The sequence below is a fragment of the Natator depressus genome, chromosome 3 (assembly GCF_965152275.1).
Source record: "Natator depressus isolate rNatDep1 chromosome 3, rNatDep2.hap1, whole genome shotgun sequence".
NCBI lineage: Eukaryota > Metazoa > Chordata > Testudines > Cheloniidae > Natator > Natator depressus.
In genome coordinates this window covers 204,129,138-204,146,965 of record NC_134236.1, presented here as the reverse complement: position 1 = coordinate 204,146,965, position 17,828 = coordinate 204,129,138, and the positions used below count along the sequence as shown (strand labels likewise).

The 17,828-nt window shown below is 42.2% G+C and overlaps 1 protein-coding gene across 2 annotated transcripts in view; it reads right to left on the bottom strand.

Moving 5' to 3' along the window:
- RIN2 (Ras and Rab interactor 2) overlaps nucleotides 1–17,828 on the bottom strand; it is a 111,704-nt gene that overhangs the window by 27,327 nt on the left and 66,549 nt on the right. For both annotated transcript variants that reach the window (XM_074949731.1, XM_074949732.1), the window contains 4 exons: nucleotides 11,662–11,854; nucleotides 8,719–8,830; nucleotides 6,536–6,608; nucleotides 2,377–2,468 (listed from right to left, as the gene is read on the bottom strand). In XM_074949731.1, coding sequence (XP_074805832.1) covers nucleotides 2,377–2,468; nucleotides 6,536–6,608; nucleotides 8,719–8,830; nucleotides 11,662–11,854 — 470 coding nt within the window. The remainder of the gene's footprint in view (nucleotides 1–2,376; nucleotides 2,469–6,535; nucleotides 6,609–8,718; nucleotides 8,831–11,661; nucleotides 11,855–17,828) is intronic.

Genomic DNA, 17,828 nt, shown 5'->3' with positions numbered 1-17,828 from the left:
ATGTTCAAAAACTATCTAGATGCTTATATGGCCCCTATTATCACAGCAACTGAGTGTGTCACACAAACAAATTTAACATAAGAACAGCCATACAGGGTCAGACCAAAGGTCCATCTAGCCCAGTATCCTATCTTCTGACAGTGGCCAATGCCAGGTGCTTCAGAAGGAATGACAGAATAGATAATCATCAAATGATCCATCCCGTTGCCCATTCCCAGCTTCTGGCAAACACAGGCTAGGCACACCATCCTTGCCCATCCTGGCTAATAGTCATTGATGGATCTATCATCCATGAATTTATCTAGTTCTTTTTTGAACCCTGTTATAGTCTTGGCCTTCATAACATCCTCTGGCAAGGAGTTCCATAGGTTGACTGGGTGTTGTGTGAAGAAATACTTCCTTTTGCTTGTTTTAAACCTGCTGCCTATTAATTTCATTTGGTGACCCCTAGTTCTTGTGTTAAGAGAAGTAAACAACACTTCCTTCCAATTGGTCTTCACAATACCCCATGAGGCAGAGAAATGCTATTAACCCCATTTTACATATGAGAAACTGAGGCACAGAGACACTAAGGGCTTGTCTACATTACCCACAGGATTGACAGGCAGCGATCAATCCAGCAGAGGTCAATTCCGCTAAGTGCTCTCCCATCGACTCCGGTACTCCACCGGAGAAAGAGGTGCAGGCGGAGTCGATGGGGGAGCATCAGCTGTCGACTCACTGCAGTGAAGACACTGCGATGAGTAGATCTAAGTACGTCGACTTCAGCTACATTATTCACGTAGCTGAAGTTGCGTAACTTAGATCAATCCCCCTGCCCAGTGTAGACCAGGCCTAAGTGACTCATCCAAGGTTACATCGGAAGTCTGTGGTGGAACAGGAAATTGAAATTGGGTCTCCTGACTCCCATGCTTACACCTAATCACTAGACCATTACTCTCTGAGCTTTCAAACATATTATTAGTTTTCAAAACCAAGGGCACAAATTCAGCCAGAGGAAGTCTAGGGATAGGGGTTGCAGACCTGCAGCACCCAAGCAGTGGTGCTCTCAGGTATTCTGTCTGCACAGGACAAACACAAGCAGAATAACTCTAGGTATGGATGTAGAGGAGAGCTTCTGAACAGTGGCATATGCACCTCCTTTGGACAGATTCCTCTAGCAGGTGTTGCCATCTATACAAGGGTCTGAGATGCCAATGACACTCCAACCCAGCTCATCATTCCCTTCTCTGGATACACTGACCAAACAAACTCCCCCAAGAGAGCGTTTGCCCCATAGCCTGGCTGCAGCCAGTGTAAGTCTAAACTTTCGTTAGTTACCTAAAGTTGCAGATTATCAATGCAAAAGACAACACTCTTCAGTACACTTTAAACTGACTTCAGTGACCAGAGTCTTATAAAATGATCACCACGGTTACTGCTGCAAAACAAAATCCAGAGCCACCTCAGGGGCTCACTGCTGTATAAAATCTTGTGAAGTTCCCTGTGCTCAAGTCCTATTACAGTGCAAATCACTGTGCTGGGGAAGTGCACACAAAAGTTTATTGGGCCAAATTCTGCTCTCAGTTAAATGAGTAAGAGGGCCAGATCCTGAAAGGTGCTGAGTGCCCGCAACTCCCACTGACTTTCACCATGGCCCCGAGGTGCTCAACCATATCTGTTTCAGGCCCACGTTCAAATTCTGCCAGGTTTCACTTCTGCTTTAGGCTCAAGGCACATTTTGGGATGTGCCCATATTTGTTTTAGCAGTAGAACTAAGCATTTCCTAGGGACACTCCCCTGCATTTTCCCTCCCACTTGAAAATACTCATCATACCATTGTGAATACATATATTTGACATGTGTTTCTACTTGCGTTCAGATCAGCACACCTCTGAACAGTCAGTCCTAAATCGCTTTGCAAATGTAAGCATGTGCCAATCGGTGTACAGAATGCTGCTCATGATGAATTCCATTCAAAACCTTCCAGCAATTACCAAACTAAGAGCTATGCTGTACAAGCCAATAACTGCCATTCCACTTTCAGCTGCATGTGCTCTAACCTACAATGCATGGTGGGACTGCACCAAACCCTTGCTCTCAGCACTATGGGACTGTATTTGGATCAGTATGAGGTGTTCTGTTGGACAGAGTGCATACAGCTAGACAGAAAGTAGGGGGCAGCAGTATAGCAAACAAAATCACAGAAGCTTATCAGCAGGCTAGGAAGGCAATAGAGTGCCACTAAGTGGGAGAATTACGCTACTTGCAACAACAAAATCATCTTTAAAAAAAACTAACTGGGCCATTGTTTACCAATTTTTTGTGAAAGGACTATTTGACTGATACGTTTACAATGACACAGGGCAATAAACCTATGTAAATAGTCACACTTACTCAGTCCCAGCTGAGCAATGTCTTCAAGTTCAGCTTCTGTCTTTGCTGCCGCAATAGCATGAGGCAATTTCAAGGTGAATGGCAGGACATCCCTTGTTTTAAAAGGAAGAACAGTATTGGTAATTTTTGCAGTTATTTCCATATTTTAAATTTTTCATTATTTCCAGCATATGCAATGACTACAGGTCAGATTCTCATTTACAGCAAAGCTACTTTGAACTGCTCTGCCAGTTTAAAGGGGCCATAAAGTGAGTATGATGTAATTAACAATCTTTTAAGCCCCACTGGTGTAAAGAAACTTTAGTGTAAATGAGAATCAGTCCCCCAATGTTCCTTTCTTCTGGACTGACTCTCCCTGTCCCACCCACTTTTCCTCTTATTACAGCAGTAGCTTTTCCACTGCTCTTTTAGAGTATGTCAGTCTGATTATTGAACCATTCATCTGCCAAAATCAGCACTTTACCCAAATTCCTATTTGTGCATAAAACTTGAGTTTTGTTCAAATTTAACCTCCAGTTTTCAAAAAGAACCTGAATGAAGATTTAAGACAGAGAATACAGAAGTGCTTGTAAACTCTGTCAGTCTGAACATACCTTTAGTTTGAAAATATTTATTCCAATAAATACAACTACATTCATACTACTGTCACCATATCTGTTTTCTACTCAATACGTATTAAAATAATAAATGGATGTTTACACATGGGACTCCACAAATGGTACTTAACTACAAACCACATCGACTATATAAATCCTTTGAAACAAGAACTTAAGAATTACTTTCTCTAAGTACTTTGTGTAAGCATTTACTACATTGTATATTAAATCTCTTCTCTACCCACTTGTTTATACTTGGTACCAGTGCATTTTTAAACAACAGAGTCTGAAAAACTGCAAAATCTGTATTAGAAGTACCTGTGTACTGAGAGTAAGGAAATAAGAACTGGTCATGTAGCAAAAATGTCCTACACACTTTTATGTACATTCAGATACAACTGGTATCAATACAGGTGATTTATTTTCAAAACTGTAAGCACATTGAGCATCTGGTGTAATACAGACAACAGCTCTTTGATCAATGAATTGCCATATTTGATGTTTACACCCTCAAAAATCAGCAACAGCAAACTCCAAACCGATGAAAACCACAAACGTATGCAGTGAGTTGATACACTTACTAACAAGTAATTGAAAGGACACTGTCAACATCTCCATGGGCCAAAATCTGAACTCCATTTTAATCTAGGGAGGAATGTCTCCAAATGCTAAATATACAGAGTAAAATTCTGATCCTCCTTAAGGCTATGGCAAAATTCCCATTGATCTCACCGGGGCACAGATTTCACCCATCAGCTGGGATTTTCAAAAGAGCCTAAAGAAATCAGGCACCCAAATCTTACTGAATTTCACTGTGACTTTGGTACCCAGCTCTCACAGGCTCCTTTGCAAACCCCAGCTGTATTTTTTTAAATTCTCCATTCTTGTCAAGAATCTATCCTGTGTTTTCTTTGGCCATGTCTACACTTATCGGGGATCGACACTGCTGCGACTGATGCAGCGGGGGTCGATTTAGCGGGTCTACTGAAGACTCGCTAAATCGACCGCAGATCACTCTCTGGTCGACTCCGGTACTCCACTGGAACAAGAGGAGTAAGGTAAGTTGATGGGAGAGCGTCTCCCGTTGACGCCAGTGTGGTGTAGACACCGCAGTAAATCAATCTAAGCTACGTCAACTCCAGCTCTGTTATTCACGTACCTGGAGTAGCATAACTTAGGTCTACTTACCCCGGTAGTGTGACAAGGCCTTAGGTATACTAAGAGATGTCATGTACTCCCTCTGCTGCTCTGTCACAGTCACTGACTACAGCTTCCCCCAGTACTTTGCATATTCCCACTTATATCCCACATGATGCCAAGACACAGTCTGAAAAGGATAGGAACTGGAATGTTTTCTGCTGCTTGAGAAAGAGCAAAATAAGATATTCATCAAAGAAAGACATTGGCAGGGAAATAAACCGCAAGCTTCTAGGAGCATCTTGCTAATGACGGAGGGTAAAAAAAAAAAAAAAGAATCAATCTATTAAAACCCCTGGATATGACTTCAGGTGCGGGTGTCTCTATGAATATCCATGTGTAGCATTTTGGAATAGTTACAGCTATGTGTGGATTTGCATCACCCTTCTGTTTTCTCCTCACTTTTCTTTGTCTTTCACTGTATGAGCTTGCAGCAAGAAAGGAAGCAGGGCTGCAAATTGGTACACAGCTGCAGGGACGGTGCAGTCTTGCATCCACCCTTGCAATTCCTGATTTCCCCAGGCAGGATGATTCCATGCAACTGCTGGGCCTTAACTGGAGATTCAGGATCAACCTTGCCCTGAACAAAAATGAATGTAAAGCCCCATATGGAAAATTAAAAGCTATTTTGACTAAATGGAATTTTAAACAGAGTGTGAATGGGGATGAGATAGGGGACCTTTCACTGCTAGGTTACCAGTTTCAATCCAGTCTGGCTCAGTCACTCTCTGAGTGCTGTTAAGTTATTTATATGAATGAGCTTGTCTTCTACCATGTGCATCTATAGCAGGAGTGGGCAAACTGCAGCCTGCGGGCTGGATCCGGCCCGTCAGGGCTTTGGATCCGGCCCGCGGGATCGCCCCCCTCCGTGGTGCCGCAGGCCCCGCGCCGCTCTCAGAAGCAGCCAGCACCAAGTCCCTGCAGCCCCTGGGGAAGGGGAGGTAGAGGGCTCTGTACATTGCCCTTGCCTCCAGGCACCACCCCCCGCAGCTCCCATTCGCTGGCAACAGGGAACCACGGTCAATGGGAGCTTCGGGGGAGGTATCTGGAGGCACGGCAAGGGCAGTGTGCGGAGCTCTGCGCTCCCCCTCCCGCAGGGGCTGCACAGGGATATGGTTCCGGCTGCTTCCTGGAGCGGTGCGAGGCCAGGGCAGGCAGGCTGGGAGCCTGCCCTGGCCCCGGTGCGTGCTGCTGCCACATCGAAGCCACTTTAGGTAAGCGGCACCGGGCTGGAGCCCGAACCCCTCCTGCACCCTGCCCCGCAACTCCCTGCCTTCACCTCATACTCCTCCTGCACCCCAACCCCCTGCCCTGAGCTCCCTCCCACACCCCGCACTCCCTCCCGCACCCCAACCCCCTGCCCTGAGCTCCCTCCCACACCCCGCACTCCCTCCCGCACCCCAACCCACTGCCCCGGCCCTGCATATGATTTCTCCACCCAGATGTGGCCCTCTGCACAAAAAGTTTGCCGACCCCTGGTCTCTAGCATCTAGCACAATGGGGTCCTGATCTTGGGGGTTCTGTGTGCTCCATAACGTAAACAACAACAAGAAGGTTGGTGCTCTCAGTCTCCAGTGGGTAAATATTCACACTGCCATAAATCACCACCATAACCAACAATAATTGGCAACCTTGTTGGCACTCTGAGCCAAGGAGATCGAACTCCGCCTTTAGAACAGATTCCCCAAGATATGAAGTTTGGCCTTGCTCTACCTGTTCTATGGCTAAACATAGGACTTGAGTCCCCGGAGCTATCAATCCGGGACTTGTGACAAGTACTGAATTCACAGTAAAATGAATTTAAGGGGCACATATCAGGCACTTCAACACACACGCAACAGGGAGAACCAGTGAGGCAACTGTTTAACAAGACCATCATAACACTGAAATCTGTCAAAACTTTCACATTTTTTCTTCAGTTTACAAATCTTTTGGCTGTACTGCTGCATAACACACAGACATCTACACAGTCTAGTCAATGAAGTGTTCTATACTACTTTCTCCAATAATGGTGACTATCCTGTTAGTCAGTGCCACATAAGACAGTGGGTTACAAGGACTTCCTTTTATGTTTTCTTAGCTTCAGTTCATACTCTCTTGTTATTTAGCCAGTTATCCTCTAAAACAGTCTACTAATATTTATAGATTAGTAATATTTATACTAGACTTAAGGTGGCTAGCAGTCTAGGTACTTATCTAAGCCAAGAAACAAATGAAGTCAACCCTACCCAACCTTGGCAAAAGGAGATGATGATGATGATGAATATCTATACCATATTTAAATCAAGAAAATCCTTACGGACGGTTACTCATTTTTAAGGATGTCTAGGAAATGCTACTCAAAACATAACATAATACAATCTTACCTGCTAATACAGTAGAAAGCGATGAGCCTGAATAAATCAGCAAAACTTATTCCAGAGCCCTCCAAAGAAAAGGCTGCAAAGAAAGATTATGAAAAAAACAGATCAGTCTTTCAATGCACATTCCAAGAAACCAGGCTTAATATAAACACTCCTGGCTTTTGCACAGCGTAAGTAGTTTGCAGCATCAAACTGACTACTGTTTTGTTAATCAAAAACAATTGTGTGGAGGAGTACGTGTCTCAGTCAAAAACATTCTAGTAAACATACTGATAGTCTGGGCGGTGGGTTTGTTTTTTTCATTCCAAACGTGTTCTAATCCTTGGGAAATGAATCAAAGAGATTAAAATTGCACAACTTCTTACAGAACAGCCAGTCAACAACTGAGACCTTGTGTTATTCATAGTACTAATATAGACAAGTTAATTAAAAACCTCTTTCCTTCTCTTGGCACCCATCCTTTCCATTTTTTGCCTCAATTACATTAGCAGCAATACAGTAACCACTGGTAAGGATCTGTGGCAAATCAATGAATCATTCCCCTTTTAACAAAACTCTTCCATCAAGTCTCATTCATACTAATGCTTTGTGATGGCTATTACAAATTGTTTAGCTAAATATTTTTTTCTAATAAAGTTGCACTAGAACTTTTCTAAAAATTCAAACATTGTTATTTTAAATACACAGAAATAATAAAGATCTTTACCATGTAATTTCCACCATGGTTTTGTATTGATATCAATACATGTTTACAGATCATGGATAAATACTAATACAAGCTGGTACAAATCCATTAACTTCAAACACAGAGCTACCCATTCCTGTCAGTAGTAAATGTCACTCTGAGTAAAGAAGCCATGCAAGTAAAGACTCAGGGGAATAGTAATGGATAAACATATGAAAGAAAAAAAGCTCAATCACATAAGGACACTATAAAAAGATAAAGGTCTTGATAGCTTTTCCTTCATAGATCATTCCTGAAGAAGGCTGCTTAGCTGAAACTGTTGCTAAATTTCAATCGCAGTTTCCAGCACATTGTTAAAATAACCCCCCCTTTGTTCTATTTGCAGTTTCCAAACTGTGCTCCAATCTGAGGAAGATACAGCTTCTTCTTTTTATTTTCAGTTTTACCTAGAACTGTTTTTCACTCCCTCTTTTCAGAGAGATCACTACAGCTTTGTTTTGAAACTTACTGGAACCCTGCCTATGTTTTATTTCTAGTAACTAACGGTATGTCTTCACTACTGATGCCAAAGCGCTGCCACGGCAGCGCTTTAACCTGGCTATGTAGTCGCGGCACCAGCACTGGGAGAGAGCTCTCCCCGTGCTGTAAAATACGCACCCCCATGAGGGGAGCAGCTAACAGCGCTAGGAGCCGCTCACTGTCTACACTGCCACTTTACAGTGCTGAAACTTGCATTGCTCAGGGGGGTGTTTTTTCACACCCCGAGTGAGAAAGTTTCAGCGCTGTAAAGTGGCAGTGTAGACAAGGCCTGAGACATGGAACAAATAATACTTGCATCATCATGAAAACCAAGGATTATTAGAAATGTTTCTCAATGGGGTTAAATTTCTGACCCCATGATTGGTGAAAATTGTTCTTAAGTCTGAGAAACAAGTAAATGACTAAAAATAATACATAAACCCAGATTCTCCTTTGTGCCCAGGGCAAAGATGTGCCAGAAGAGAAGTCACCTGGTGGAAGGTGATGGTGGCATCATCATGGAAGGTCAGTTTTAAATTCTGGTAGGGTTCTATGGAAGCCTCACAAGTGGAGACTGCCTATAACAAGCACTGAGGCCCCCATTCAGCATGGTACTTATGTGCATGCCTTAACTTTAAGCATATGAGTATTCTAATTGACTTCAGTGGGACTACTCACTTGCTTATGGCAAGTTAGGCATATATTTTTAAGTACCTTATTTAATCAAAGCCTTACTCTGCACATTGCCCAACCCCTCCAGGGCCAGCCTCACTCACCTGAAGGTCTGCCCAGATGGCTTAGGAACCCCCAGCAGAGTGGGGGTTGTAGGCAGCTTGCACTGTTATTCCTTTGACCCTGGTTGACTTTTTTTTTTTTTTTTTTTTTTTTTTTTGCTGCTTACAGTCTAGAGCCGGGTTTCATCGATGCAAAGTGAATCTGGCCCATATAGTATAGTAAATGACTCCCATAATACATGACTTACTATACGTGCTTTCTTTTATTGCAAATTCCTTGAGGCGAGATCCAAACTCATTGGGTAGACGGAGCGATAGGACTTTCTTCTGCATTCTTGTGGACTTCCTAACCAGAAAGATCTATCGAGAGGGGGGGAAAAAAAATAAGATTTTAGAAATCTTTGTTATAGATGCTTTTCATAGATTTTAAGGCCAGAAGGGACCATTAAAATAATCTAATCTGACCTCCTCCATAACACAGGCCAGAGAACTTTCCCAAAATTCCTAGAGCAGATCTTTTACAAAAACATCCAATCTTGATGTAAAAATTGTCAGTGATGGAGCATCCACCATGACCTTTAGTAAATTGTTCCATGGTTAATTACTCTCACCATTAAAAATTTATACCTCAGTTCCAGTCTACATTTATCTAGCTTCAACTTCCAGCCATGTGATCATGTTATATCTTTCTCTACTAGATTGAAGAGCCCATTATTAAATATTTGTTCCCCATGTAGATACAAGGAGCTCCGTCTATTTAGCTCATCACTACAGGCATGTTTTCTAATCCTTTAATGATTCTTGTGGCTCTTCTCTGAACCCTCTCCCATTTATCAACATCCTTCTTGAATTGTGGGTATCTGGATACAGTATTCCATAAGTGGTCACACCAGTGACAAAACCAGAGGTAAAATAACTTGTTTACTCCTACTTGAGACTCCCCCATTTATGCTCCCCAGGATTGCATTAGTTCTTTCTGGCCACAGAGTCACACTAAGAGCTCATGTTCATCTGATTATCCACACACCACATCTTTCAGAGTCACTGCTTCCCAGGACACAGTCCCCCATCCTATAAGTGTGGCCTACATCTTTGTTCCCAGTGGTCTACATTTACATTCAGCTGTATTAAAATGCATATTGTTTGCTTATATCCAGTTTATTAAGTGATCTAGCTTGCTCTCTATTACTAACCTGTCTTCTTAAATCCAATAATTTATGGTGGAATTAAACTACATCTTTTAGAAAGATCCCATTTTCATTTTAAAAGACAAAATGACAGAGTCTCCACTATATCCATCTGTATGCTGCTTCAATGGTTAAATTACCCTCACTATTAAAAAAAAGGTGAGCTTTATTTCTAGTTTGAATTTCTCTAGCTTCAACTTCCAGGGTTATACATTTTGAAACACAACACAAATATCTGAGGATGTAAACCGCTATAATCAAGAATGCAAATTTCAATCCCCCAAAATATGTTTAATAAAATGTAAATTTTGATTTGATTACAGGGATAATAGAGCTGAAAAAGTAAATCTGGGATATTCAAAGGAATTTAAGTGAGTTAAGGTGCCCAATTCCCACTGAAATTCACTTCAGTTGAAGGTTTGCTTTTTTAAATGGCTTTATAAGCACTTTTCTGGTCCCCTCCCAATGTTTATAAGGGGCTTTTCATCAAGAAAGAAACTAACTTTGGTCCCAGTCTTGCAGGCTGCTTTTCACATATTTGAGGAATAATCCATATAAGTCAACAGGGCTCCACATGGACATTGAAGTCCACCCATATGGAGCTCATTGAAGGACTGGAGCCTAACTGCAGAGGGGAAACAATGACAGTGACTGTATACAAATGCTGTTACTGGCACAAAGTAAACAAAAGGAGGAAAAAATGGTTTTCTACTAATTGCTTTCAGCTTATGCACACTATTACTCATAATAATGGAAGATCAACATTTTCAGACAGAAATGAGCTATTTAAATTGATGATGGCCCTTTTAGGCCCGAAGCCAAGTGTGATGTGCTGACAGAAACAGATTTTTGTTTGCACTTGTAAGCCTAGCAGGTCAGATTCTTTCCTACACAGAGATCTGCTGAGGGTACGAGAAAGAGGGGTACTATAAGAGAGCCAGATAAGGCTCCCCGAATTAACATGCTGCATCTAATCCAGCTCCGGCACAGGCTAGAGAGATCTGGAGTCTCAAAGTCCCCAAGGCTCATACACCAGCCAAGAACTAATGGAGTGCAGTTGCACCTCATGCTGCCCACTCCCACCTCTGACAAGTCCCCTGTGCCAGGACGTGGGGTGCACCTAGAGAAGAAACTGGCTACTTCAACTTTACACTAGCCCAGAGCTCCCTCACCTTGGGAGAATTTTTAGCTGGGCCCAGGGTCCAGCCCAGCAAATCTAATAGTGTGACCCATTGGTCAGTGTGCTTTACAGGTCCCTCCTCTGTGCGTGATCCATAGAGAACATGAATCATCTACAGCCCCAGCTAGAGAGGCAAGGCTCTGTAGCTATATCAGCTCATTGTTTTGGCCCTAGTTCAATCCACAAAGCGTCAGCCAAGATGGTGGCTATCACACAAGGGGGATGACTCATCCCAGACTTGAACTGCTGTGGCTTTAAGGGATGAGCTTCCTTTTATGCACGTAACCCACTGGTGAGTGTGCGCTACATTAGGAAGAGATACTTAAATAAATTGAAAAGGAGTACTTGTGGCACCTTAGAGACTAACCAATTTATTTGAGCATAAGCTTTCGTGAGCTACAGCTCACTTCATCGGATGCATAAAGTGGAAAATGCAGTGAGGATGTTTTATACACACAGACCATGAAAAAATGGGTGTGTATCACTTCAAAAGGTTTCCTTCATTATCATACACATTGTAAGGAGAGTGATCACTTTAGATAAGCTATTACCAGCAGGAGAGTGGGGTGGGGGGAGAGAAAACCTTTTGAAGTGATACACACCCATTTTTTCATGGTCTGTGTGTATAAAACATCCTCACTGCATTTTCCACTTTATGCATCCGATGAAGTGAGCTGTAGCTCACGAAAGCTTATGCTCAAATAAATTGGTTAGTCTCTAAGGTGCCACAAGTACTCCTTTTCTTTTTTGCGAATACAGACTAACACGGCTGCTACTCTGAAACCTTTAAATAAATTAAAACATTTTGAAGATTTGTCTCTTACTCCAGGAGGCTGGGACTGCAGAATTTCCACTGCTTCAGCATCATTCAGGCCAAGCTGTAGCCACACAGGATGGGTGTGGAGAAGTTTATCCAGTATGCTGAGTTTATTGGAAAGACTGTCATAGCCAGAGTCCCGGGGACAGCCTTTTAAGTCCTTTTTCTCAGAACAGACATTATCCATGTCCTTTACTGGGCTATGAGGAAGAGAATTAAACAACAATTAAAATGTAGGCAGGTACATTACTCAAAGAACAAACAATTCTACAAATAGGGAATTCTCTTAAATGACAACACTGTGGGTATCCCCCTTACTAGGTATTTCTTCTGTTGAGATTTCATATCACTAGTATCATATCACAAATTCTCTTCAAGAGCAAGTTAGAGTACATTACTGTGAGGTGGACAATAGCCTTTTGAAGTCCAGCAATTAACTACAAGGAGATTCTATACACACCTATATGCATGCCTGTCTATATTAATTAAGTAGGGTATCAATTTTAATATCCATTCCTCTCTTATGTTCATGTTAAGAGAGTTTTTTTTTTATTATTATTCAGATATTTTTATTCCCATCTGGATCCCAAAAGTCAGAACCTACAGAAACCTTGCCTCACTCAAGTTCATTCAAAATGCTGCTCAGTGCTCTTACCATGGCACTCCCCTCTTTGCACCACTCAATTGGCACTCCCTTTTCCTCCACACGATACACCTGCTTCTTCTCTTTGCTGTTAAGGCTCTTCATGGCTTAGGCTCCCCCTAACTAGCCACTCTACTAAGCTATCACAACACTGACTGCCACTTTTGCTCCACCAGTGCGCCGGTCACTCAGCTTCTCCTTCAAACACCTCTATGCCTTCTCCCTTGATGACCCTTACGCATGGGAGAAACCCCTCCAAAAAAATTCAAACTCAAATTAAGACTCACCTTGACTATGATGCCTACCATATGTTGCCAGCTGACCACAATGAGCTGTGACTATCACCTACAGTGCAAAACTGGCTTGTTTCACCAATCCCTCATCCTCCCATTTACTCATCTGTTGTGTTCTATCATAATCAAAGACTGTACACTCTTTGGGGCAGAGACTACTTTTGTCCTTCCAGCACCAAGCACAATGGGACTCTGATCCTGACCAGGGCCTGTAGGTACTAAAGTAATGCAAACAAACATGGCCTGCATTTTAAACCCACTTTCTTCCAGCTTCTCTGTCAGACATTTTACTGTGTGTCAAAGTGAGGCCTTTCATCACTACCTTTTTTAAAATGTCCTTGCCTCGCAATTGAAAATAAACAGATAAACAGACGTATAAAGTTTAAAGTGCTTTGGTTTTGACACTTAATTCTTCCCAAGTAGGGAAAGAAGGCAGAAGCTGTCCCTAAAAGGGGAACTTGGCAAGCTAATCTGAGTTAAATTTATTTTGTGGCGGGGTAGCAAGTTATTAAAATACTTGTTTAACTGAATAACAACAACACGCGCTGGGGCTGCTGATACTACATACTAAAAACATGCGCTTGCAAAGAAACTAAATGAACTCAGCACTGTATGGTTGTTTTATTCAAATTTTCTTCTTCAATTCCAAACTTTTGAACACGCAGTATGGCTTGCGCATGAATGTCTGCAGTCCTTCCTTATTTCCCAGCTAAAGAACATCCTGTGTTGTTCGAAACAATTACAGAACTGTTACTTTGGCAACTGATCTCCTGATGCAAAAACTAGAGCAGGCACAGGAAAACTCTGAGCACAAGTGCTGTATGCCCTAAAGATCAAGAGCAGAGATGTTCTCCCTCCTAATGAAAGAACGTGGCTCTCTGTCCTACCAGTCACACCAGACTACGTTGTGACTTTACGATCTGCCCTGAGTAAGAAGGGCTGGCATGTAGCTGCGCCACCCCAGGAGCAGACCAGGGACCAAATTGTAGGTCACATTTCTTCCATGCTCCCTGCTTGTTCTGAAGGGGGAGTAAGTTGCTTCACCCCTTTTCATGGATCAGCTCATTCTCCACTATGCACCCAGCCAGCTATTCTAGTCAGAATAGGAGGGGCAGAGCCATGCCCCACACCCCATTGCTCCCCCACTCCCTGACTACTTGCTCACAGCCAGGACATCTGGACAAACAGTCCCAGTTCTCCCCACTATGGTCAAAGTCTCAGAAGGAAAATTGGGGGAAGGGGGGCACGCCTTACTCACTCTTATTCCATGGCTAAGTAAGAGCTACAACAGTCATTAAAATGTTATATTACCACGATGTGTCCAAACACCACCTGCCTGGCTTGCATTTCCCCATTCCCCTACCCTCCATCTCTGCTTGTTACATTAGAATACAAGCTATAAGAAGAGACAGTACCTTTTATATTTGCAAAACACCTACGCTGCTGTTGGTGCTGCCAGAAACAAATGATAAGTTATAACAAGTTACAGAGATTTTTTACTTCTGCAATCACCGTCATGTTTTCTGAAGCTGTAGCTCAAACAGTCTAACACATTTTCTGCAGAAACTTTCTACTTTTGCCTTCAGAGCAAGTTAGCAGTACTCAAGCCAAATGAATTTTCCAAGCCAGAGAGTTATATGGGGGGGGCCTAAAGAAGAAGATCTTTTTAATAGAATCGGCTGCAAACTTAACCATGTCAAGACTATTGCCTTTTGCCTACTCAGGCGATGGAGACAGAGGGAGTAAGTTTTACTCTTGTAAGAACATCAGTGTTAACTGTAAGAGAAGCAGCATTACTGGCATCAGCAATGCACTGCTTGCTTAAATAACGATATTTAAAGAATGCCAAGGGAGAACGTACGTGTACGTGTGTCCTAGCTCCCCACTATTTACCAGTGGATTAAAAGCAACTCAGATCTTAATGCTTCCAAACACACAGTCATACACGCCCTTTATGCTATATGTAAGAAGATTAACCTTGACACCTACTTATTTAAGCCAGAGAGTGTTTATCAGAAGGTCTATCCACACAAACCATTCCACATGCCAGGTACAGGAAGAAACACAGTACAGGTGTTCACACCTCCGTAACCTAGATACACAAAATTAAATTGCAGAAGCTCCTTGCAGCTGTGTGTGTTGGCCTCTCACATAGAGACAAAGGATTATGGACACATCAGTGTAAAGTGTCTTTCCACCCCTACCAAATGCTCTCTCTGATTCACATGAGCTAATGCACTAATGGCTCATCTTAGCAACCCCACACAAGTTAACTGGGAACAAATTGCCCTTTTAAAATATATAATATTCCCATTCCCTACAGGTTTTCTTCATAGTAGATGGAAGGAAGAGACACCAGTCTTGCGTGAACCAGTCATGCATGAACTAAAATTCCAGGAAGACCAGTTGGCAAATGATTATACAACCTGCAAGTCATTTATGCACAGCTAATTTAATAGACGCCAGGGGACAAATCCAGCCAGCCATTTACACCACTAGAAGGGCACTTTTACACCACCATAGTGTAAATGAGAATCAAGCCCTTAGTCTTTGCATTTTCTTTAAGAAATGGTCCACAAACCAAAGGAATAAGGACTATTCCAGCGAGAAGGGGGTTACAGATATACAATCGAAACTGGAGTAGTGCTGAAAAACTCCTTGGGATCTTGTTATGTATTGTTTCTTTGAAAACAACAGTACCTTAACACTGAACAATAGAAAGTTAGAAGGGTATTTGATTGAGATAGTAGATACTAAAAAGTTGCTACAACATACATTGTGCAATAGCAGAAGAAGTTTAAAATGCATTACATTTTACTATTTAATGACTCTCCCGGTGTTTTATCAGGATATCTTCTGTTGATATTCAAGACGAGTGGCAAGTAAACCAGAAAACCAAAGCAAACATATCTGCATGGAAGTTCTGTAGGTTTGAGATAAAACTATTATAGATTCTGGTATGTTTTGCACTGATTATGTTCAAATCCCCCGAGAAAGAGTTATATTCTCCCTAGGTTTCAGCGTAACTCACATGGGGACTAAAGAAAACCAGACATTTTGCCTAGTTTGTTTATGTTCATGAAACCCCACAATTATGTGGGAAATACTTGGAAGGTAAGAGCTGAAATGAATAATTAGCTGTATCCTAACTACAATTAACTCAAGGTAATAAGTCCACAGCGCAGGTTGAAACTTGTAATCAGTATGATCTACTGCCTGTAAACGGAGGGCTGGAATGCGTGTCCACATCCATGCACACACTTCTGCCACCTAACACGTCTGTTTCTCCTCAGATTGTCAGCTATAGTGGCTTTTTCATCAGTTTCTCAATCCCCTCTTGATCTCTTGCTTTGACCCTGTAACCTGCACTCCTGACTCTGTTTTTTTTCATTCTTAGTCCCCTATAATCAGTTCATTTCGGGCCTCAGCAGGCCCTTCTTTACCTGAAGGAGCAGGCCTTTAGTTGCTTTTGCGATCTCTACCCATCATTGCTTAAGTTCAGATGACTTGCTCAGGCATTATCAATATAGACCACCTCCATATACAGTATTTCTCTTTGTTAGTCCAGGAAGTGATACAAAAAAACCCAAACCGATATAACAGGATTTTGTTGTGCTTAACAGCCATGTCCATTCTGGGCTTTGGAATCAAAATTACAGTTCTTCGGCAGTAAAGCCAAGAAAGCCCCACTGAAGCCCTCACCAAAACTGCAGAAACTGAAATCAACCAGTGTTGATTTTAAAACACCTGTAGTTAGAAATCTAATATGAAATCAGTGATATCTAAGAAAAAGATACCTTTTCAGGAGAGGGCACAAAAGAATAGCTGTTCTCTTATACAAATGGGGGATTATAGAATCTTTAAAGGTTTTTGCCCATTCCTAGGCCAAGTCTCTTCTTAATTCCTGCAAGCTTTACTGTGATAGTTTATCCCTTCCCGAGAGAAAAATGATCTTCTCAGAGCAAAAGGGCAGGACAGACACACCCCAAAACACAGGAGATCTGGCTAGTCTGCTGTTCATATAACAATGAGTATAACCCACAAAGGTCAGGAAATTCAAAGCTGAGTCCTTATTGTTTCCCAGGACTGTTGCAAACAGGATGGTGGGTCTGATTCCCATTTACACGAAGGCCCCTATATACCACCCAGGAAGCAGAAAAGAACCTTAAAGTGATCTCTAAATTTAATCCATGCTCACTGTAAAGTCTGTTGTAATAACTGGGCCTACAAATTTACCTTAATTGTGAGCTCAACTGTAAAAAGTAGGGCTGTCAATTAATCGCAGTTAACTCACGCGATTAACTCAAAAAAATTAATCGCGATTAATTGCTTATGCCAGATATGCTAAATATTCATATGCCCCTTCATGCTTCGGCCACCATTCCAGAGGACATGCTTCCATGCTGATGATGCTCGTTAAAAAAATGCGTCCATTAAATTTGTGACTGTACTCCTTGGGGGGAGAATTGTATGTCTCCTGCTCCGTTTTACCCGCGTTCTGCATATATTTCATGTTATAGCAGTCTTAGATGATGACCCAGCACATGTTCGTTTTAAGAACACTTTCACAGCAGATTTGACAAAATGCAAAGAAGGTACCTATGTGAGATTTCTAAAAATAGCTACAGCACTCGACCCAAGGTTTAAGAATCTAAAGTGCCATCCAAAATCAGAGAGACGAGGTGTGGAGCATGCTTTTAGAAGTCTTAAAAGAGCAAAAACAACAAGGAGTCCAGTGGCACCTTAAAGACTAAGATTTACTTAATCATAAGCTTTCGTGGGTAAAAACCCCACTTCTTCATGTTGCATCTGAAGAAGTGGGGTTTTTACCCACGAAAGCTTATGCTCAAATAAATCTGTTAAACTTTAAGGTGCCACCGGACTTCTTGTTGTTTTTGTGGATACAGACTAACACGGCTACCCCCGATACTTAAAAGAGCAACACTGATGTGAAAACTACAGAACCCAAACCACCAAAAAAGAAAATCAACCTTCTGCTGGTTGCATCTGACTCAGATGATGAAAACGAACATGTGTCAGCCCACATTGCTTTGGATCATTATCAAGCAGAACCCATCATCAGCATGGAAGCATGTCCTCTGGAATGGTGGTTGAAGCAGGAAGGGACATATGAAACTTTAGCGCATCTGGCACGTAAATATCTTGCAACGCTGGCAACAACAGTGTCATGCGAATGCCTGTTCTCCCTTTCAGGTGACATTGTAAACAAGAAGCAGG